Source organism: Malaclemys terrapin, chromosome 1 (assembly GCF_027887155.1).
Source record: "Malaclemys terrapin pileata isolate rMalTer1 chromosome 1, rMalTer1.hap1, whole genome shotgun sequence".
NCBI lineage: Eukaryota > Metazoa > Chordata > Testudines > Emydidae > Malaclemys > Malaclemys terrapin.
This window is the reverse complement of record NC_071505.1, coordinates 214,421,266-214,444,475: the sequence shown is the minus strand read 5'-3', so window position 1 is coordinate 214,444,475 and position 23,210 is coordinate 214,421,266. Positions and strand designations below refer to the sequence as shown.

Below are 23,210 nucleotides of genomic sequence, written 5' to 3'. Positions count from 1 at the left end.
TGTGGCTCCATGGTAAGACTAATATAGTGATCCAGGACTGCATACTTGTTACTGGTTTGGTGAAATCTAATAATGGAATATGCTACCAGTTTGGGGTGCCTGCCCTGTTTTCTAACAGTCTGACCTGAGATTGGCACTCACAGCTGTGACACCGTGACACAAAGATTCTGTCACATACAAAGGACACACACACAAATTAAGTTACACACTGTGCATATTCTCCTTCATTTATTTATATTTCTATATCAACAACAGTATGTGTCCTAAAGTGTACCTAGTTCCAAAGCTTCCACCTACACTGAGCTAAGAGACTCAGGCTCAGATAACAATACGGAATCCCTAGTCCCATCCTGGTCTGGATGCTGAATAGATGTATTTTCAATTTGTTGATTTATATGCATCTGCATAGCATAGGCTCTTTGGAAGCTTATGGACCTGCCACATATTGTTGCAGTAAACCTTATACTCCACTGAGCAACATTATAAACACACAAATTCCTCTGGCTCCTACAGAACAAGAAAAGTTTGTCTCCAAGTACTTAATGATCAGGAATATTTAGAACTTCTGTAGCATTTTTAATTTTCAAACCAGGTTACAAACAATATCTATAACAGCACTATGAGTGCAGTAGGTATTATTTCTATTCTGCAGAAGGGAAAGTGAAGCAAACAAGTGGGTTGTTCAAGGTCACAGAGGAAACCCGGTCAGAATTAATACTCTGGACTTCCCAACACCCAGTGCCATGATTAAAACCTCTTTAACCACATGCTCCCTCTCCTGATACAACACTGGAAATAAATAACACTGTCAACTAACTAACTAACTAAATAATAAATAACACTGGTTCTCCACTTGTGAGGTAACTCCCTTCTCTTCATGTCTCATTATATAATGCCTGCATTTGTAATTTTCACTCCATGCATCTGAAGAAGTGAGGTTTTTTACCCACGAAAATTTATGCCCAAATAAATCTTAGTCTTTAAGGTGCCACTGGACTCCTTGTTGGTTTTGTGGATACAGACTAACACGGCTACCTCCTGATACTGGAAATAAATGTTTATGTCAAGCTGTCTGGAGTGGCTCATGAACATGAATACCAACCTCAGGGCAGGCTGTTACAAACCAGGGCACAAACCCCAAATTGGTTGTGTGTTCTATACTTAGATTTCACCAACTCAGTATCAAGTGTGAACTCCTCAAGCCCTGTAACAGCATTAACATGGAGTCACAGACAGTCCCCTTGGGTACTCTGATCTATCTTGCCACCAAGGCAAGCTTCCCTTTGTGATAGATGGTCCCTTATACCAAAAAATCACAACAATATTCAGGTTACCCCAGGTCAATTGCACACTAGATCTCTCACCAAAGTCAACAACGCTTATAGCCAATCCTATAACTAACTAAAGATTTATTAACTAGGAAAAAGAAATTAGAGTGATTTACAAAGTTAAAACAGGTAAATATACATACACAAATGAGCTACAGTTTTAGGTTCCAAAAGGCAATAAAAGTTGCTGTAATATGCAAGGGACTGAAGAACTCTTGCTTAGACATCTTTGACCCTCAGAGTCCAAGCAACATAGAGATAACAATGTCTTCTTGACAAGGATTTTTAGTCTCTTGCTCCCAGAGTTCAAGCTGAGGGGACAAGTGCTTGTGTCTTCTTCATGGGTGTGGGGGGAGTAATCAATAAAGTATTTTGTCCATTGATGTTCCATAATGGCTTGTCCGGGTCTTCTTTTGTTGGAGAGGAGATGACTTGTCATAAGCAAGTATTTCACATTTGGTAATGCTTCTCTCATGACTGTGAGGGTTTACAGTTTTAGAGCGAACACTTTTATAGTTACAGAGCAAACACTTAAATATTACCTTATAACATGGGAAGCAGATATCATAAGTGAGATTAATGCATTTCATGACATCTAAACTCTAAACTACATTTTTATAAATCTAATACCTGTTTTAACAAATACTAACACACAGGTGAGCCAGTCCGGTTTCCAGCTATACATTTTTCAGTGTTCAGTGAGGCCTACGGGCCTGGGCGTGAGCTGGCACCTGGTCTGTCAGCATCACAGTTTACATACCATAACACATTGTCAGACCACAACGATATCTAACCTTAAGATTATTTGCCTCCTTATATTCTTTCCTCTTCTTTAAAAAATTCTGTTGTCATTTCTTTTGGGTTAATCTTTAAAATTATAGTTCAGAATCTTGGAAGTTACAGGTCCTTCTTTGAAAGGAAAAAAAAATCTTGGGTATTGGCATCTGTGACCAGAATTATTCTAAACTATGTTTTCAAATTGTTGCTTTGTGATGTTTTGTTTATCAAACTCATCTGCATTCCTCCCAGGAAGTGCTATCTTAGTGTTTTATAAGACTGCTTATCTTATAAAACACTAAGTTATTATCTATCTTATAACTGCTCATCATCATAGTATCTGAGAGCCTTCCATATAAAATCAATAGCAACTACAAAGTCTCTAGTAAACAGAACGAGGAGTACTTGTGGCACCTTAGAGACTAAAATTTATTTGGGCATAAGCTTTCGTGGGCTAAAACCCACTTCATCAGATGCATGGAGTGGAAAATACAGTAGGAAGATCACACACACACACACACCCCGAACATGAAAAGATGGGGATTGTTATACCAATTCTAACGAGACTAATCAATTAAGGGGAGATATCAGCAGGAGAAAAAAAAACTTTTGTAGTGATAAAAAGAATGGCCCATTTCAAACAGTTGACAAGAAGGTGTGAGTAACAGTAGAGGGGAAATTAGCATGGGGAAATAGTTTTTAGTATGTGTAATGACCAAAAATTATTTCCCCATGCTAATTTCCCCCCTACTGTTACTCACACCTTCTTGTCAACTGTTTGAAGTGCGCCATCCTTTTTATCACTACAAAAGTTTTTTTCCCTCCTGCTGATAATAGCCCACCTTAATTGATTAGTCTCATTAGAGTTGGTATGGTAACCCCCACTTTTCATGTTCTCGGTGTATATTTATCTTCCTACTGTATTTTCCACTCCATGCATCTGATGAAGTGGGTTTTAGCACACGAAACCTTGTGCCCAAATAAATTTGTTAGTCTCTAAGGTGCCACAAGTACTCCTCGTTCTTTTTGCTGATACAGACTAACACGGCTACCACTCTGAAAGTCTCTAGTGTCTTTCATCCAATCTCCAGCACTTCTCCTTTTACACAGTCAGAACTCTGCTTGAGTGAGGTTGGAAATAAGATGGGAGTTTGAATTGTGAAACAGTGTCTCTTACAGAGGAAGTGCTTTCTCAAAAAGGAAGAATTTGCAAAGTTTCCTAAAGATGGTCACTGGATTCATCTGATCTCCTCTGGAAGAGTGCTCCATAGCCAGATCCTCCCTTGAGAAAATGTGTTGTACCCAGCTCTCACATACTTTGTTGTCTGCTTTGTCTCTGAGGAGCGCAGTTGTCACAGTGATTCATAGAGTGAAAGTCTTACGTAGCTAGAGTTCAAAGCAATTAATGAACTGAAAATTAGGACCAAGGACTGAAAATGACACCAGAAGCTAACTAGAAGCCAGTGAAGAGACTTAGAGTACAGTCCTGATATCCTTACAGTGCCTTGGGCAATGGAAAAGGCAGGCAATCATATCCTGTACCAGCTGGAGCTTGTGCATTATCTTCGCATTCAGCTTCAGATATAATGAGTTACAGTAATCCAGTCTGATGGATGATCAGGCCCTTGTCTGGGAGGAAGAGATTAAGTTTCCCAGTGGGCTGGAAGTGAAGAGGCATGTTTGGAAAGTGATGCTACCCGGTCAGCCAAGGTCATTGAAGAGTCAGACAGGACCCTGGTGCTTCACGCCACTTTAACAAATGGGGGCTGTATGCCTTTAAAAGAAGGCAGAGCCAATGTCTTGGCCAGCTCTTTGAAGCATTTCCTGTTTCTGATCAGCATCATTTTGGACTTGTCTGAGTTCAGCTTGTAGGCATGCTGGCCTCTTAGCAGTGGTAGAGGATGCATCATTTGAAAATGAAGAATACAGCTGAATGCCATGGCAGTTGAACTCATAGCTGCTCACTATCTCCACTAATGGTCTCATGTAGATACTGAAGAGAAGTAGGAATAGCATGGATCCCTGCAGTTAACTGTGTCAAAGGCTGCAGAGAGGTCCAGCAGTATGACATGGAGATCTTACCTGTATCCAAGGCCATGAGAAATCTTTCAGTGCCACTAGAGCTATCCCTGCTGTGCCCTGATCTGAACCCTGATTGTGACAAATCCAGAATGCTGGCTGATGTCATGCTGTTGGAGTTGGAGCTGGGTGGTTACTATCCTTCTCAATTATTTTGCCCAGAAATGGGAGCTTGAAGATGGCAGTTGCAAATATTATCAGGGTTAAGTGTTGACTTCTTGAGGATTGACTGACCCATTCTGTTTTTTCCAAGGAGGACAGTAGCTATGCTTCTCTCAGGGACCCACAGCTGAACTCAAACCCTGCTCATTGGCCTCAGCTGATTCAGCTAATGAATTCAGCTTCCTGATTGGCTGAAAACTCCAGCAGGCATAATCATAACCTCCAGCAGCCCTGGTTCCTGGGCTGCTCAAACTGTAACAACCAGGACATGAGTGGCCTTGCCTAATGGTCAGGGCAAGAGGCTGGCTTAACGGATGAAACAGAGGTAACAAGACCGTCTGGCCAAGTCCAGGAGGTGAGCCAGAGCCAAGAGCCAGAGACCAGGAGCCAAGCTGCAGTCAGGATAATACCACCAAGTCCAGGGAGCAAGCTGAAGCTGGGAATCAGGAGTCAGGCATTAGAGCCAGACTATCAGCTGTGGTGGGGACAGGAGTCAGGTGCAGGAAATCAGGAACAGACCCAGGGACAAGGAGCAGAAAGCAGGAGCAGGGATCCAGAGTGAAGGCTCAGAGAAAGAAGGGAGCTGAGAGCAGGACCAGGCAGCAGAAACATGGGTGCTCAATAGCGTTCCACGCCTGCCACAAGGTCCCAGGGCTGCTGCAGGGTTTAAGACTGCACCTGCTGGAGTCTTCAGGGAATCAGGAGCCTGGGTGCGTTAGCTGAGAGAAACAGTCTAGGCTCAGCTGTAGTTCCCTAACAGCTCCTCTGGAGGAGGCATTGACCATTCCCATTAGTAGTAGCCATAGTTGTTCTCTGGATTTTACCTGCCAGGTGTGGAGAGGTTCTGTTTCAGAGGTTGTGGCTCTAATATTTTTCACAGCTTCTTGAGCATCTGTGTGTGTGATGGGGCCAAGCTCAGTCAGAGGTGGTGGGGCGGATAATACAATGTGGTTGGGGTGGAATTTTCTTTCCCAGGTAGCTCCATAAGTAATCTGTTGATTTTATCAGTGAAGTGTGCTGACAGCTCTTTACAGTGGTTAGCTTCTGGGTTATGCAGCCTGATTCTCTAGGTAAAACAGTTCTACTGGGCGTGATTCTGCTGTGTTCATCATGAAGGACAGGAGGCTCATTCTGCCTCCTTTGCTGCCGTGGCAGAGTTCAGCTGTAAGTGATGTTTGTGCTGCTGACAGAGGGATTCAAAGTGGTTTTTGAGCCACTGGAATTCTAACTTACTACCTGCATACATCATCTGCCATAGCTCATCTGTGAACCATGGTGATCTAATGAACTGGTGTGAGGGAGTGGATGGTTTGGGGCTAACTAAGGCAGTGGCTCTCTACCCTTCCAGACTGCTTCTTCCTTCAAGTTCAGATAGTGCAGAAAAGATTAGAGTCAGCTCCCTAAGTTTTGAGCCCTTATCCGAATCAAACCCAATCACCAAAACTTTTGAAAGTTCTGTCATCACTAGTTGCAAAAACCCCCCACAAAGTTGACTGTTTGGTGGGTATTCTTCTTCTAAAAGTAACTCAGATGTGATTATTATTTTATTTAACTTGAACAATAAAACAATATTCCACATTCCTGTATGTACTAATCATACCCCAAAATTCCTCCCCTGGTTTTGCAAAACCAAAAATCATGACCTCCCAATAATTCACAGATTCCAACACAAGAAGGGACCATTGTGATCTAGTCTGACCTCCTGTATAACACAGATCATAGAACTTCCCCAGAATCATTCCTACAGCATATCTTTTAGAAAAAACATCCAATCTTGATTTTAAAATTGTCAGCAATGGAGAATTCACCATGACACTTGGTAAATCATCCCAATAATTAAAACTCTCACTGTTAAAAATTTACACTTTATTTCTAGCCTGAATTTGTCAAGATTCAACTTTCAGCCACTGGATCATGTTATACCTTTCTCTGCTAGACTGAAAAGCCCATCATCAGATATTTGTTCCCCAGGTAGGCATTCAAACTGTAATCAAGTCACCCCTTAACCTCCTCTTAGTTAAGCTAAATTAATTGAGTTTCTATCTAGTAGTCTATCACTATAAGGCAGGTTTTCTAATCCTTTAATCATTCTTGTTTCTTTGCACCCTCTCCCGTTTATCAATAGCCTTCTTGTATTATGGATACCAGAAAGGGACAGTATTACAGCAACAGTCACACCAGTGTCAAATTCAGAGGTAAAATAACCTCCCTACTCTTAGATCAGGGATTGGCAACCTTTGGCACGCGGCCCGCCAGGGGCCAAACTACTTTGTTTACCTGCCGCGTCCGCAGGTTCGGCCAATCACGGCTCCCATTGGCCACGGTTCGCCGCTCCAGGCCAATGGGGGCTGCAGGAAGCGGCGCAGGCCGAGGTTGGCCACCGCTTCCCACTGCCCCCATTGGCCTGGAGCGGCAAACCACGGCCAGTTGGAACCACGATCGGCCAAACCTGCGGATGTAGCACATAAACAAACTGGCCAAGACCGTCAGGGTGCTCATCCTGGTGGGCCGCGTGCCAAAGGCTGCTGATCCCTGTCCTAGATTCTCATTTATACACCCAAGAACCACTGTGACCCAGACCCCTCTTGATGCCAAATGGCAGAGGATGTTACGGGTTTACAGGGATCCTCTGGGTCAGATATATGCTTATTAGTTCACTAAAGAGTGGCAAGTAAGGTCTCTACCAAGGCCAGTAGCCCACTGGTCATCACAATCATTGCAAAATGTACATAAGAATATATTTAAGTTATGTATCTATACCGAAAATTATGTTCTTAAGGTCTTGGAGAAGACAACATGCCTCGGACAGGCAGGAAGTAACAGCTGTTTCTTTCAGGCAGGAAGTAACAGCTGTTAATCTTTCAGTCTTTTCATAGGTGTATTGTGTATTAGTCTGCTTCACAATGGAGGTCTATGTACATACTTAGCCTGATGCTAATCCAAAGATTGCAAAATTGACAAGAGAGGGAAGGCACAGGGGAAAAAAAGTCAGCTAGGGTCTCGTTTATGAAAAAGAACAAAGGACTGTCCTGATATAGGAAAAGGTACTTGGATCCTTTACTGGGGAAGCAAGCTGACACAGTGTTGTGTCTCGCAGAAGAAGGGGTAATAGCAAACTGACAGTAAAGTGCTAGCAAGCAATACTTTATTAGACATGAGAGTATCTTGTAAATTAAGTCTAGGCTCTAGAATGTGTGTTATGATTTTATTCTGTGTCTGAACATTTGTTTCCAAAGCTGCTTCTTGCTGTCACTTGAATCTCTATTCTTCGCGAAATAAACTTTATATGGCATTTCTCTATGAATATATCTAAGTGGTGTTTGTTAAGCAGAGTGGTGATCTGAGGTGGCAAGCTGGGGTGTACTGTTTCTCTGGAAGCAGCAAATCTGTGAGTGTCCAGTGGAGCAGGGGCTGAACACTCCAGGGAGACACTTGTGGGGCTCAGGGGTTGCAATGTGCCTATTGCTAACCTGTGGCAAGACAACAGGCCCTCTGTAGGCCTAGATGGGAGTGCTTCTGTTGCTTGTGGCTGGTGGAATCGGGGAGCTGACCCACGCTAGGCATAGACTAGGTTTTTTCATGCTAAGGGCAGGGGGTAGTGAGCTACCTCACAATTCTGGGCACTCCCAGGAAGCATCACAATCACATTAGCACTTTGGCCACAGCGTTGCACTGGGAGCCCACCCCCAAATCTTTTTCAGTATCTCTGCTTCCCAAGATAGAGTTCTCCATTCTGTAAGTATGGCCTGCAGTCTTTGTTCCTAGATGTACACATTTACATGTAGCTGTATTAAAATGCATATTGTTTTCTTGCACCCAGCCAAGTGATCCAAATATCAGTGACCTGCCTGCTTCATTATTTATCACTCCCCCCAAGTTTTGTGTAATCTGCAAACTTTATCAGTGATGATTTTTTGTTTTCTTCCAGGTAATTAATAATAATGTTAAATAGCGCAGAGCCCAGAACCAACCCAAGGCACCCAACTATAAACATCCCCGCTACACGATGATTCCATTTACAATTACATTGAGCCAATCTGTTAGCCAGCTTTTAATCTGTTTACTGTGACCCATGTTGATTTTATATCATTTTAGTTTTGTAATCAAAATGTCACGCAGTACCAAGTCAAATGCCTTACAAAAGTCTAAGTATATTATATCAACACTATTACCTTTATCAACCAAATCTGTAATATCAACAAACAAAAAGATCCTGTTAAACTAACTCAATATACCTTCTATAAACCCATGCTGATTTGTTACATCCTTATTTTCCATAGAAATTCAGTCATCACATTAAGTGTTAAGAAAATGTAATTTTTCAATTTCTACACTTACTTTTGGTCAGATGCAATTTTTGACATTAAACAGAAAAGAACTCTGGCTGTTAGCCATTTTTAAGTTTCCTTCCATTCTGCTTCACACAAATGCACTTTGCATCTTCTCCACTTGACTAAGTAAGACTGATAATGTCAGCACCTTTGGAGCATGAATAAAACTAGTAAAAACAGCAGATGTAATGGTTGGCTTTCAGCTTAATAATTACACCCTTTTCTCAAATTTGCTTTAAAAGATTTAGATAAAAAAAAGAACACCCGACACAAATAATTCAGACGCACAATATTCCAAGCACACCAACAGAGAAGCGGCCAGTAACTGAAAGTGGACGGTTGGCCCATTACACAACAATGCACATAGCAATTCTGCTCAGCAAGGAAACCTGGTGCCAGGAAGTAATACCAGTGTAAACATTAGCTTTTCTACTGCAGATTTTCATTTTCAATTTAGATTAGAGCAGTAGAGCTGACTGGTCTGGCACTATTGGAAAGTGACATACACAGTACAATCCTATAACCCTATTTTCATTTACAAATTCCAAACTCCCATTTCATCCTGTCACTCTCTTTGCAGGCAAGACAAACATGACATTCCAAAAAACCAGGATTCCTGAGTATTTTCTCAACTGCCATGTATGGGACAACAAGGGGAGTAGTTTTCGCAAACTAATAAATCCGATCTCACCTTGTATTAAGTTAATTTACAGACGGCAGATAATTAATTCTCTGTATACAGTTTGGATAAGATAAGTGCAGACCTAAGCCATCGCCCAAAACTTGAACCAAGGTCAGATAACTTTTCCCCTGCATTGATCCCTCCTGCCCCTAATTTTCATATGTTTCCGCAACTCTTTGTTCTGGTCAGGCTTGGAAACAGTGAAGTATTAACACTGAAGAAAGGTTTTTCTCTCAGTACTGCTGACACTATTAGAAGCAGCAAGTACAAGAGTCTTATGAAAGAGCCTGTTGAGAGATTTTGCACGTTGGGAAATGATCGGAGCAAGATTCCTCGAGCTTTTGAGCACTCCCTGTCACTAGCAGCAGCAGAATTATAGCTGAGTGAGCAGAACCATGCTTTGGTTAACACAGGTAGGAGGGAAACAAATATATTGCTGCACAGAATCTGGACTGTTTCTCCGATAATTTGATCTACAAGTCAGGAACAAATAAGACACAAACCCTAATGAAAGGGTTCAAAACTGCTTCAAACCAACCTTAGATGATACCTATAATATATATCTTTTCTTCAGAGTTATGACTGAAATTGTTCCATGGGCTTACAGCTGTATGTATTATGCCTACATAGCTGTATGTACTGTATCACAAGCTCTTTACCTCAAGTATCAGGGGGTAGCCGTGTTAGTCTGTATCTACAAAAACAACAAGGAGTCTGGTGGCACCTTAAAGACTAACAGATTTATTTGGGCATAAGCTTTCGTGGGTAAAAACGTTACTTCTTCAGATGCATAGCTATGCATCCGAAGAAGTGAGGTTTTTACCCACGAAAGCTTATGCCCAAATAAATCTGTTAGTCTTTAAGGTGCCACCAGACTCCTTGTTGTTTTTCTTTACCTCAAGTTTCTCGATCTGGAAAACGAGAGTTACATCAGTATTATTATTTCTAAGTGTGGTAACGTTTATGAAGCATTTTGTTTTTTATTTTCAGTGTATTACATGGGGAGAAGTGTATCATGACAAAGCAATGCATGAAACTAGTTACTATGGTTTGCTCCTTATGTTCATCAATTTTGTCGGAGGAAAAGTCAACATTTAGTATGGAAACTTTCATCTTTTAACTTGCAAATGTGCAAACATTTTAGGTACAGGACTTGAGACTTACCTCAGACACATTACCATACACTGTATCTGTAAAACTCTGACTTCATTGTTGATCAAAAATTCACTAATTGCCTCAAATCCACCATTTGTTGATATGAATGAAGTGCCTGCAATAGGATTTTTGTCCATTTCACAATACATGTTGGACCATATGGGCTAGTTTATGAAAGGTTCATGGGATGCAAGAATGTCAGCAAAGGAAAGAACTGTTGCAGTAATTCTCAGTAAGCATGACAAATTACTTTAAGAGCTTGGGGGGGGAGGGTAAGTCATGGAAATTTATGGAGGCCTTCCAGTGATGTCAAGGAACTCTGCAGGTAAGAGCATATGAAAAATGCCATGTGTTGTGTATGTTCCATTATTCTCAGATGTAACCTGGAAGCCTGAGTGGATGCATGTGCCCTGAGGAGCGGTAGCCTGCCTGAACTCCGGAGCAAGAGGAAGACCGTGCAAGTCTCTGGGGTTGACTGAGGCACAGAAGCCTTTGGTTAGACAGGATTAACAGTATGGAGCAGCACAGGCACACCTGTGATGAGATGGCTGCCAGCTGAGCCCAGCTAGGCTGAAGGTTTAGTTTACATATCTTTTGAACTTCGGTAAAGGACTCCATGGCCCTGGAAGGAGCAGGACTCTACAAAAGTGGTCTGGCAGGAGGCCAGGACACTCCTATGGCCTGAGTAGACTAAAATAAGTTTGTGGAAACTGAGGTAGAAGATGCTGCATCACCACATCCAGCCACGAGGGGGGGTGTTGGGGCAGCAACTTTGGGAACTCAGTACAGGAAGCAAAACACTCAATTGCAATCTAGTCTGCAGCAAGGGGCAAATTTGGTGGGAAAATATATGAAACAGAACAACATAGACCAGGCTTTAGGTAGTAGCAAATGTCCCAGTGCAGAAAAAAAATTAGAAGCAAAGCATAAATAATGGAAGTCCTATGACTAAGTAATTAGCAGATTTAAGATAAGGAATGGAAAAGTGATGGAGAATCGTCCAGTTTTCCTGGCGGTGTAAAGGGAATGGGTTACCTAGGGAGGTGGTGGAATCTCCCTTCCTTAGAGGTTTTTAAGGTCAGGCTTGACAAAGCCCTGGCTGGGATGATTTAGTTGGGGATTGGTCCTGCTTTGAGCAGGGGGTTGGACTAGATGACCTCCTGAGGTCCCTTCTAACCCTGATATTCTATGATTCTATGATGATAAAGAAGGATGTGGTTCACACGAAAAGGAGAACAATGACAAAGAAAAATCTGGTTTACATGAAAAAGAGAGAAATGATAAAGAAAAAATCAGCCTCAAAGAAGAATCAGCCTTGCATGACGACAAAGAGCAGTGAGCAAAATTGCACACCACAAATCGATACTTCAGATCCTGCTTTATGGCCAGTGATCCTGAACTCTGCCAATATTGATTGTACAATTTTGAATGAGCTGGGCAAAATCGAGGCTATGACATTTCCAGTTAATGAACATTAACAACACTACAAAACAGTGCTAAAAAATGGTGAGAAACTGAATTGGCATTGGCTAGTTTACTCAAAATCAACTGACAAAGTGTTCTATTTTTGTTGCGAAATATTTTACAAGAATGCCAAATCGTTGCGTGCACTTGCTGGGTACAATTACTGGCATAACTTAACTGATGCTCTAAAGCAAAATGAAAAGTCACCCAGCCATTTTACAGCCTACACCAAATGGATGGAGTCCAGGCTCAAGATGAATAAATGCATAGACGCAGAAAACCAATGCATTATTGATGTAGAAACCCAACATTAGAGAAATGTACTCGAGTATCTGATCTCAATTACCGTGTTCCTTGCAAAGAATAATTTAGCTTTCCAGAGCTCATCGGATAAATTGTTCATGGAACATAACAGTTTGGTACAGCTGCTTGGGAAATATGACGATGTCATGCGTGAGCACTTACATCGAGTAGTTTGTAAAGAAGCTATGGACCATTACTGCAGCAAAACAGTGACCTTATGGCAAGGAAGATAACATATTGATGCAGCTCAGCAAGTACTACACCATAATAATGGACTGCACTCCTGACATTAGTCACAGTGAAAAGATGTCATATACAGTAAGATTTATGGACGAGGATGACTGTATCCAAGTAAAGGAAAACTTTATCTGTTTCTGGTCTGTAGATGACTCTACTGGAAAATGCCAAACAGAACTGTTTATGAATGTTCTGAATGAGAATAAAATAAAGCTTCAGGACTGCCACGGCCAAAGCTACAACAACGGCATGAACATGAAGGTAAGAAACGGTGGTGTCCAGACAAGGATCCTTGCACTGAATGATCCAAGAGCTTTTTTCATGCCTTGTGGCTGCCATTCCCTCAAACTGGTTGTATTAGATGCAGCATCATCTTCTTTAGATTCAGTATCTCTCTTCAGAGTATGGCAAAGGATATTCATCCTGTTTTCGGCATCACTATCAGATGAGGACAAAGAGTGTTGTGGTACCTTATAGACTAACAGACGTATTGGAGCATAAGCTTTCGTGGGTGAATACCCACTTCGTCAGACGTATGTCAGATGGAAGATCCTCACGGACAATGTTACAAATCTGACTATGAAGCTGTGAAGCCGCTAAGTAACACTTTCTCGGAGAGCAGCATGGACTGTGTAAGGCCAGTGAGGTACCAAGTAACTGAGGTTTATGATGCCCTGATGAAACTGGCACAGTTGAGTAAAGCCAAGGCCGGAATGCGACACAAGGCGCAAAGCCTGGCAAATCAGACCACTGACTTCAAATTTCTGGTCTCAATTGTGGTTTGGCACAATATCCTGTTCCAGGTAAATGCTATAAGCACAGACATTGTGACCACTACTATCTCGATGAGAAGCTGTCTTGATTTCGTTGTGGCCTACAGAGACAACGGATTTGAAGATGCCATCACTACTGCCAAAGAAATGGTGGAAAACTTAGGAGTTGAGCCTGTCTTCAAGGAAACTCAGATTCATCGGAAGAAGAGAATGTTTGGTTACGAGGGCAGAGATGAGGTGATGGAAAGCTCGGAAGAAAAATTCAAGGAGTTTTTTTGCTCATTCGTTGACACTGCTTGAGTGTCCATTGAAGAGTTTCGGACAAATGAAGCACCATGAAAAGATCTTAGTGAGGTGCTGGCAGACAGGAAAACACTCTTGAACAATTGCATGGACCTTCACCAGACACTGATACATGGGGAATGTTCGGACATCATCGATAAAGACTATGTCGAATTGGACAACATCCGCCACATTTTGCCACTCCAAGTTCTCCAATTAATTCATGATGCAGAGCTAAGGGATACTTTTCCTAATGTATGGATAGCTTTGAGGGTTAACATTGTAAGGCTGTCACCTATTATGCATCCGAAGAAGTGGGCTGTAGTCCACGAAAGCTTATGCTCTAATAAATTTGTTAGTCTCTAAGGTGCCACAAGTACTCCTGTTCTTCTTTTTGCGGATACAGACTAACACGGCTGTTACTCTGAAACTTGTCACCTATTATGACACTATTTAATACGGTCCACCCAATGTTGGTGCACAGTTCAATTTCTTGATGTTAGTACATTTCAGTTATTCTCAAAATTAAAAAGTTTCAATAAGTTTAGAGGAAATTAATTTTTTTATTTGCTCACATACGGCATGAATAAATACAGATTTACAGATCCTAGCATGCAAATTTATCATCTCATATGAGAGGGATAAATCATGCATGCAAATCGTGCAAAGTTGTGAAATGCAAATGCAATAAAAATGAAGTTTTCAACCATGTAACAAAGGGGGGAGGGGGGGGACTGAAGATGCTCCTCACCTGGGGTGCCATTTGTTCAAAGGACCCGCCCTGCACATGACAATATACGTGGTAGATGCATCATACCAGGGTTTTGCATTTTTTCAACTTGATTCATGCTTCTGATATCAGAGGGGGTATGACATTAATACATAATGTAATTTTGGTGAGAAGACATTTAGATTTAAAAATGAAATTCTCAAGCTGTTGGGACAGGTGGAGAAGAAAAGAGTAAGGGAGGAAAATGAAGTCCTATTGAAACAGAAAACCAATCCAGCTTTGGTTACAAAAGCACTGATAATCTCACCAGCCCGGGAAAGAATGGGTGCCACACCAGAGTCCATTTCAAAGTGTGAAGATAGGCTGCAGCATCGGCTTGGTGACAGATAAGGTGCTTTCACTTCAACTGCTGAAATGTCTCCAGGGCCCCATAGAAAGCAAATGGAATGTCCAGATATTGGTATAGTCCAAATGGAGTGACAAATACTGTTATATCCCTGGATTCCGGGGCCAACGGGTTTCTGCCAGTACTCTTTGGTGAGGTCCAGATTGGTTCTATACCCAGACTGGTTCTTTCCTAATATATCCAACATCTCACCCACCTAAGGCATGGGATAGGAATCACATTCTCCTTCCTGAAATCAGTACAGAACCAGATAGGGACCAGCAAAGTCAGACTGCACCATTTCCTCTAGGACTCTCTTACCCCTAACTGGAGCGGAATCTAGTTGTTCCCATAGATAGAAGGCATACTGGTTTGCATTATGGGTTGTGGTATCTTGCTCATGCCAGGCCTCTTATGAGAGGTCCAAAATACTCCAGGGCTGTCTCTCATGTGACAACTCAAATGGTGAGAAATCCAGGAAGGACTGTGGGATCTCTTGGACTGTAAACAATAAGTACAGTTGCATAGTAACCCAATTTCGGGTTTGGTAGTCACTGTTTTTGAAGCATTCCCTCCAGTGTCTGTTAAAGTGTTCTACTAGCTAGTCTATCTGCAGGTTGCACACAGGTTCTTACCTATCATATATTAAGGAGGGCATATACCTCCTGGATTAGCAGGGCCATGAATGCAGTGCCCCAATCTATTAAAATCACCATCAGCATTCCTAATCAGGAAAATACTCTAAGTAATTCATTAGCTATCTCCTGTGCCGATGCCAAGTAAAAGGGGACAGCTTCCAGCTATCAAGTGGCATAACACACAATTACTACGATAAACTGACAACCACTCAAACTTGTCTCTAGAGGTTCCGCCAGGTCCACCTCAATCCTTGGAGCACCTACCAGCAGGAGACTGACTACAATGAGTCTTATAGGCAAGCCTAAATACCACCAACTGGCACTCAGAGCAGGAAATGCAATAGTCCTTTACCTCTTGGTAGACTACTGGCCAAAAGAATTAGTCTGGCGCCCCTCTTTGAGTCTGCTCTACTCCTAAATGGCCTCACCCCGGCTCATATGGACTAGATTCAATACCTATCTCTGGTACAGTTTGGGAACAATAAGCTGAGGTCAGCATCTTCCCTTCTGGGTATCCCAGACAACCCTTACCAGGATGTCCCACTGAAGCTCAAACTAGGGATACTGAAATCCTGGAAAGGGTCAGCCAGTGCCCCATTCACCCTATCCAGTCATCTATAGAGCCAACAGAACAGGGCATCATCCTGGCTTTGAATAAAATTGGACCTACTAGGTATGGTCACAGCATCTATCTCAGGATGGAGGTCGCTGTGGGATCCAGATTACATTGCACCACTGTGCTTTATCTAGCTCTTTTCCTTGGGGTTTCCTGGTTGCCCAGAACCTCTCCCCTGGCATCATGAGGTGTCCTTTTAGACATAGGCCACTCACAAAAGTTTGGGATCAGAGAAGGAAAAGTCCCCCTCTGGCCAATTCTCCCTCTGGGTTGTGATGCTTGGCTTTGCCTCTCTGTGTCCCTTAAGAGACTGGATATGGGGCCACAATCACTGCCTAGCACCACTGAGTAAGACAAATGTTTAGCCACAGCTACTATCATTTCAGTGTTCCAACCTACCCACCTGCAACTAAATCCTCGTCATGGGATAGGGTCAAATGTCCTCCTGGATACAGTCAATGTATAACCATTTTCCTATCACCTTGCAAATTCTCCAGGGATATTAGTGTTCCTCCACAAATCTGTCCCAAGCCTGAATCCACCAGCCCTGACACCTGTGTTCCATTTACAACAACAGAAACCACTTACCTTCTGATCCAAAGGGTCCCTTGAGGGTCTCAGATATATGTGCTTATTCTAAAGCCTACTTCATATTGGGCCAAACCCAGTCCAAATGGCCTTCCTGCCCCCAGAAGCAAATCAGGGGACTCGACACTGGGATTGCGAAGACCCTCTTTTCTTTAGTCAGGGACCCACTCACCTCAAGTCCATCTTCTCTAGGAACAAGGTCTGATGAATTGGGAATGTGGTTGTACAATTTAAAAATTCTGGTTGATATTGTGTAGTTGTATTTTATGAAAACCGTAAGTTGTATCATGAGTGCCCATATGTATGTGGATCCACCACTGCTGACAGGGCTTGTAGCAGATACAAACCAGACAGAGACAATGCAAGCATTAATGTATTACACACTTTGCACAGAGGCTGTTATATGCCCCTGAGAGAGTTGAACCTTAAGCAGAAGCTTCACACCTTTGGGTGGAGTTCTGGGAGAGGGTGCATTTAAGTAGTTAGGGTATTTCAGGAGTCTGTGCTGCCCATTCCTTAAGTCCCCTGATGAGTCACGTGAAAGGCAGGTAGCCATTAACTTTTATTTTTAAAGAATGAGGTTATCTACTTCTTGGGATAGCTCAGAAATGCAGAGGATCAAAGTACTGAGTGGGGAGAGTATGAAGACTGAAAGAGGGGAAGTACATGGGAAAGAGGACATAAACAAAGGAAGTGGGAAACCAACAAATTATGTGCAATACATTATTCCTGACCTAATGGAATACATTAGAATGCAGAACACTAAAAGCAGAGATGAGTATTTTGTCTATGAAGTCCCATGTACATCCATGCTGCTATTTGAATAACAATACTTTATTTTACTCACTTTACACTCTGGAAGCTTAATTTCTTTTGGTTTCTAACTTTTATTAATAAGATGACAGAACGACATGACATACAGACAACAGATATGATTACAGATTCTCCATCCCCATCCTTTAAGAGAGGATATGGAGTAAAAGTGTAGAAAATATAACTTTATTTTGCAGTTAGTGGTAGTTTGAAGGTTGAACTGTAAGTCTCAAAAGGGCAAAAAAGAAGAGAAAAGGATAGACCGGGCAGAATTAGAAAGGTGCTCAATGTTTTGTACATGTCATAATTAATATATTTTAAACTAGATTTGAGCATTCCAAATAAACAAGAGCAAGCTTGCCAAATGTCATAACTGGCCCTAATGCTGAGCCATATGAGAGAGTAACCTACAGGGCATTTGAGAGGATCATGCTCTATTCTATACCATAATGAAGGAGGTCTTTCCAACACCCAAGGAAAACTCCCCACCCATCTTTCAGAAAATTCTCTACCTTCTTTTTGTGCCCATTGCCTTCTCTGCTTGTTATTTTGAAAATTAATATTTGATGGCTTATACACATCACTGCATATTTTATTTATAATAAAAATCATAAGATAGGAGATACAGCATCAGTTTGCAGTTCTTCAACTCCCTGCGGCATATTGTCATGAAAACAAAGATACCAAAAATAAATGGAGTGGGTGAATATGATTTGAAGGAAACACAATAGTTATTAGAATTTTTAATAGGGTTAGAAAAATGGAGGTGGTACAGGCCTATTAGCACCTCACTGGCATGATAGCCTCCTTAATATAGACCATTAATGGACTAGGATGCCACGAATCATTCAACAATAACATCTTTGCCCTTTTAAAGAACAGTAGCTCTGGCTACTTCCAACTGGAATATCAGCAGCATTCGATCGGAACCAGAAGGATGGGAGCTCTCAGAAGTAGATAATGTAAAGCAAGAGAAAATGAAAAGTACATTTAAAGTAATATATTAAATAAAATAACTCTACAATACATTTTTTTAAGTGTTATGGATTCACAAATTCAGCAACTGTTAAGTAGGCTCTTGAAATTTTAAATCCACTTGTGCCCCTCTAAAATCCAGTCTCCTTGCTTACACAGTCTGGCTTTCCCCCCACCTCGAGAGAAAGAAGGGACTTCTGGGAAATTGTTTCCAGAGTGACAACAGGCTTTTTAATAAAGCATTTTATAATTTTTTTGTTTTTAAAGTAAAATTCAGTTTCTTTGTGCAGTGTTGGATTGATGGTCCTAGAAAATGAAGGCTAAACCAGATTATCATATTTAATCTCTTAAAACACTATGGCTAGGGTATAAAAAAAGAGCCTAAAGGAGGGGAGTTAGGTGACCAAATCCCCTGAATTTCAATGAAACTCAAATGCCTAACCCCCTTAGGTGACCTAAAGACAGGCTTTATGTCCCATTACCAAATGCCCTCACTCCTCCAATCCAGTGCCAGTGTAACAGAAGACGTTCCCAGATTGTGGTTCATGGAGCACTTGTACTTTCCAGAGAGCTGGTTGGTCAGGTTTCCTCCTCCTTCCAGCTACTAAATCTCATTAAAATGCAACTATAGTACATTAAACGTTGTCCTAACATCACTTTGCCATGGAAGCAATAGCTGCCACAAGGATATTAGGAATCTCAAAAAGTGGGGGGAGTGGGTAAAGTGGTTTGCAATATTATCAGAAGGGAGCTGTCCATGAGACAATCTCTCTAAAAGATTTACACGATGAAAAGGTCTGAGAACTTCTAGTATAAAGGAAATGCAAGAGCTCCCATGGGGGTGGGGGGGAGGGCAGTTTCTTAAGTTCTCATGGTCAAAGGCATTCTTGGGCAAAAACTCTTACTCCCCTCCACATAAGGCAAGGATATTACCATGCTCACCCCACTCCCCTCCAAGAGGCCCCCCTGTTCTCATCCTTTTATCTCGCCCACTTTTTTTTTTTAAAAGTGTGTTACAGCCACCAACAGCAGCTCCTTTGCCTGGCATGGGTTGTCATGTTTTCACACATCCCTGGGGCGGGCTCTGTTCCTGCGCCTCTTCTCATGTCAAGGGATGCGAGGGGATCCCCATCTTCTATGCCCATACAGTCCCCAGGGAGCCAGCAAGATGAAGACTAAGCAGAGCAGAGTCTGAATGAAAACCCTGGAGCCAAACACCCCAGTCACCAATCCCCAACATCAGAGGAGAGGGGGACAAAATCCAGAACTAGGGGATAAGCAAACTAAGAAACCGTTTAGGGCCCCATGCAGGTCTGGGGGTTTGGTGGCAAAAGGAATCTGATTTATTTACATAAGAATGGCCATACTGGGGCAGACCAAGGGTCCATCTATCCTAGTCTGGCCCTGCTTCCAACAGTGGTCAATGCTTGATGTTTAGAGGGAATGAACAGCACAGGCAATCATGCAGCAATCCAGCCCCACCCTGAGGCCCATTCCCAGCTTCTGGCAAAACTGAGGCTAGGGCCACCCCAGCAGGGGGTTGCAGCCCTGATGATCTTGGCTAGTAGCCATTGCTGGACCCCTCCCCCCCTTCTTATTGAAGGTGGACTTTCTAACAAGTGTCTGGGTACTGCTGGGTCTGGCTATGCGTTGGCTTCTGGAAATAACGTAGTTAGTATTGGGGGGGTATCCCCGTTTAGGGCCCCCAAGGAGCTAGCCCCGCCTGTGGCCAGCGCTGCCCCGCCACACGGCTGCTCCCCGGGCTGGGCGCAGGGCGGCAACCCGGGCGCTGCTCTCCGCCCAGCTCACCTGCGTCGTAGAAGGCGTCCAGCACCGCCGTCTCCCCGAAGTCCAGCTCCCCGAAGTTGACCGTGGTGAGCTGGGCTCCCTGCGCCTCGCAGGCTCGCACCAGGCACTGCAGCGCCCCGGCCTCCGGGCTCCGCGCCCCGGCTTTCGGGCTGTCGTTCAGCACATACACGGCCCGCAGGGAGCGCTGCCGCGGGGCGGGGACGCCGCCCTCCGCTCCCGGCCCCGCCGCCTCCGCGCCCGCCTCGGCCCCGGGCTGCTGCTCCGCTTCCCCGCTGAGGAAATGCTGCTGCTGCTCCGCCGCGGCGCCCCCGCTGCCCTCCATGGCGCCCGCCCGCCGCCCCGCGCTACATGGGGGCGCTGCCGCCTGCCCCGGGCCGCGCGCCTCTGGCCCCCGGGAGGCTCCCAAGCAGGTGCGGGGGGGGCTCAGCCCGAGCCCGGCTGCGGGGCAGGAGTTGGGGAAACTTCTCCGCAGAGCGGCCGCCCCGACAGCGGCGCTCAGTCGTCACGCGGGGGCAGGGAGCAGCGGCGCTGCGGCCACGCCTGTGACAGGGCGAAGCTGGAGCTGCCCTCGGCGCCGCCCGCTGCCCGCGCTGGGGAGAAGTCGGCTCCCTGCTGCTCCCTACCCGGGCCAAGGCTGCAGCTTCAGACCGCACAGGGGGTCAAACAGCTGGGAGCGGGGGCGGGGCCCAGGGGCAGTGCTGGAGCCGCGGCTGAGAGCGGGGTCTGGGCGCTGCCGGGCGGGGGGCAGCGGAGAAGCCGACTGGGATTGGGGGGGGTAACGGGGATCCCAGACCGGGACGCTGCCGTGGCTGCAAAAACAGGGCGTGGGGACGGGGGGCTTTTTGCCCCATCTCAGCCCCCGCTCCCCAGGGCGGCGCCGCAAACCCCGGGCCCGTCCCAGCGCCCAGACCAGGCTGCTCCCCCCGGCGTGCGGAGCCGCGAGTCGGGGCAACATTTCACATGCAGCCCCCGGCTCGCTAATGGCCAGACGCGAGTTTAGAGACTCCCCGGTCCCGTGTCCGCAGCGCCTCCGAGCGGTTCCCCGACGTGCCCGAGCGGCTGTTCTCAGCGCCGGACCCGCACCCGGCCTGACTCCTGGGAGGCCCCGGCAACTAAGCTTCGCTCCCTTAAATGATTTATCCCTTCACGTGTCATTGTCATTACCCGGAGCACTTCAGGATTTCCCAGCCTTGCCCTTGTGCAGATGGGCGGCGTGTGCCATTTAACTGACATTTTAATAGCAAATAATCACTGAAACTATTAATAGTTGGAAGAGTTTCAGCAATCACAGCCCCGTGTAGCGCTTCCTGCGTGTATGGCAACATTTGTTTCTAATTCTACATTTTTGCTCTTTTTTTCATTTTTGTAATACACAAGTTTATTCTTTGGGATCATGTGACCTTAAGGATGGCTGATTTCCTGCTTTGGTGTCAAAAACTTTTTAAGTTTCCTTGATCTGCCAGTGAGGCTTGCCTTTGGCAAGTGGTTTCTGCTCTATTCAATACCACAGTGGTATTTCACATGTTGCCACTTGTGTGTAGAACTTGGTTCCTAAATATTCACCACAGGCCAGATTTTTAAAGGGTGAAACCACCTAGATGCTTTTGAAAATCCCAATAGTTGCCTAATACTTTTAAAAATCTGGCCCAAGGGACACTATACCATCTTGGTATGAAATCCTTCTGAAAGGTAAACTTCTACTGTCGATTTTATATAATATAGGCGTACAACCCAGAGATAGGTTGGCAACAAGTGTTCAAACATCATGTGATTTACATCCCAAAGTCATGACATTAAAATAAATACATACATTTGGGGTTCTTTTAATTTGCCTTTTTGTTTCTGAGCCTTTAGGGCATATTAGCTTCATACTTTTGCTGTTACCTCTCACATTGAAAACTTATTTCTGTAATTCCCCATCTTGCAAGCACTGAAGTGCTTCTATTACTTTGTTAGTTGCTTACATAAATGTTGATTTTTTTCTACTGAGCTGTTTATGCTTCTAGTTGAATATTTTAATTTCATAGCCTTTTATGTATGCTACATATTTTGTTATGATACATTTCAGTGATTTTTTCATTCTGATAGGTTTACTGTTTTGCACTGTCAACATCAAGGTTTTTTTTAAACGAATTATCCTGTCATTCCTTTGAATTGGTTCCCTTTTGACAAAATAAAGTGCCATGTCTCCACTGTTTTCTGAGGGAGATAGCTAATGCATGCTAGTTGTCCCACAATAAAAACACACGTTTTCTTAATGCTAAGGACACAGACTGTAATGCTGACTCAGATGTCACATTAAGCATTATCATTCAGAGCTTTACAACTTTGGTACTGATTGTGTGCCTAACACTGCTCCTTCACCATCAGAGGTATGTGTGTCTGCGTGCCTACAGCCCCCCATTTGTGTGGGTGCCATGGAAAACCAGTTAATGCATTTTAAACTAAAGGAATTAACAGAGGCTTTCCCACCCCACCCCCTCAATTTCCCTTATTCCCTTCCCTTATTAAGGGCATGTCTATATGGTGGGACACTAAAGGTGTGAAGTTACAACACATACATTACAGCACCTTAAACCCCTGCGTGCACACTCTCATTCAGAAGTAAAGTTGACCTTAGTTTAGACCTTGTCAGTCTGGGCAACCATAGAAGATTGCAGGAGTCCTTCCCTAACACACTATTAATCAGCAGGCTTTTTACCTCTGTTGGACATTTTTTAAAATGTACAGTTCAAGTGTATCCCCCATTTGATTTTTTTAAGTCCAGAGAGGAGGAGTGAAGTAATGGAGCACTCAGAGAAATGTAGGACTGGAAGGGACCTGATAGGTCATTTAGTCTAGTCTCTGGCACTGAGGCAGGACTAAGTATTATCTAGGCCATCTCTGAGAGGTGTTTGTCTAACCTGTTCTTAAAAAAACATCTAATGACAGAGATTCCACAGCCTCCCTAGGTAATTTGTTCCAGTGCTTAACCACCCTGACAGTTAGGAAGTTTTGACTAAGATCTAAGCTAAATCTCCCTTGCTGCACTTTAAGTTCATTACTTCTTGTCTTGTCCTCAGTGGATAAGGAGAACAATTTAT

The 23,210-nt window shown here is 43.7% G+C and overlaps 1 protein-coding gene across 4 annotated transcripts in view; it reads right to left on the bottom strand.

Moving 5' to 3' along the window:
* Nucleotides 1-20,725, bottom strand: part of MAP3K15 (mitogen-activated protein kinase kinase kinase 15) — a 153,074-nt gene extending 132,349 nt beyond the window's left edge. For 3 of the 4 annotated variants that reach the window (XM_054006557.1, XM_054006565.1, XM_054006574.1), the window contains exon 1: nt 20,128-20,724. In XM_054006557.1, the coding sequence (XP_053862532.1) occupies nt 20,128-20,449 (322 nt within the window). In that variant the 5' untranslated portion in view covers nt 20,450-20,724. Of the gene's footprint in view, nt 1-20,127 lie in introns of all 4 variants that reach the window. The other variant, XM_054006549.1, reaches the window with a different exon arrangement.
* Nucleotides 20,726-23,210: the final 2,485 nt, after the last annotated feature.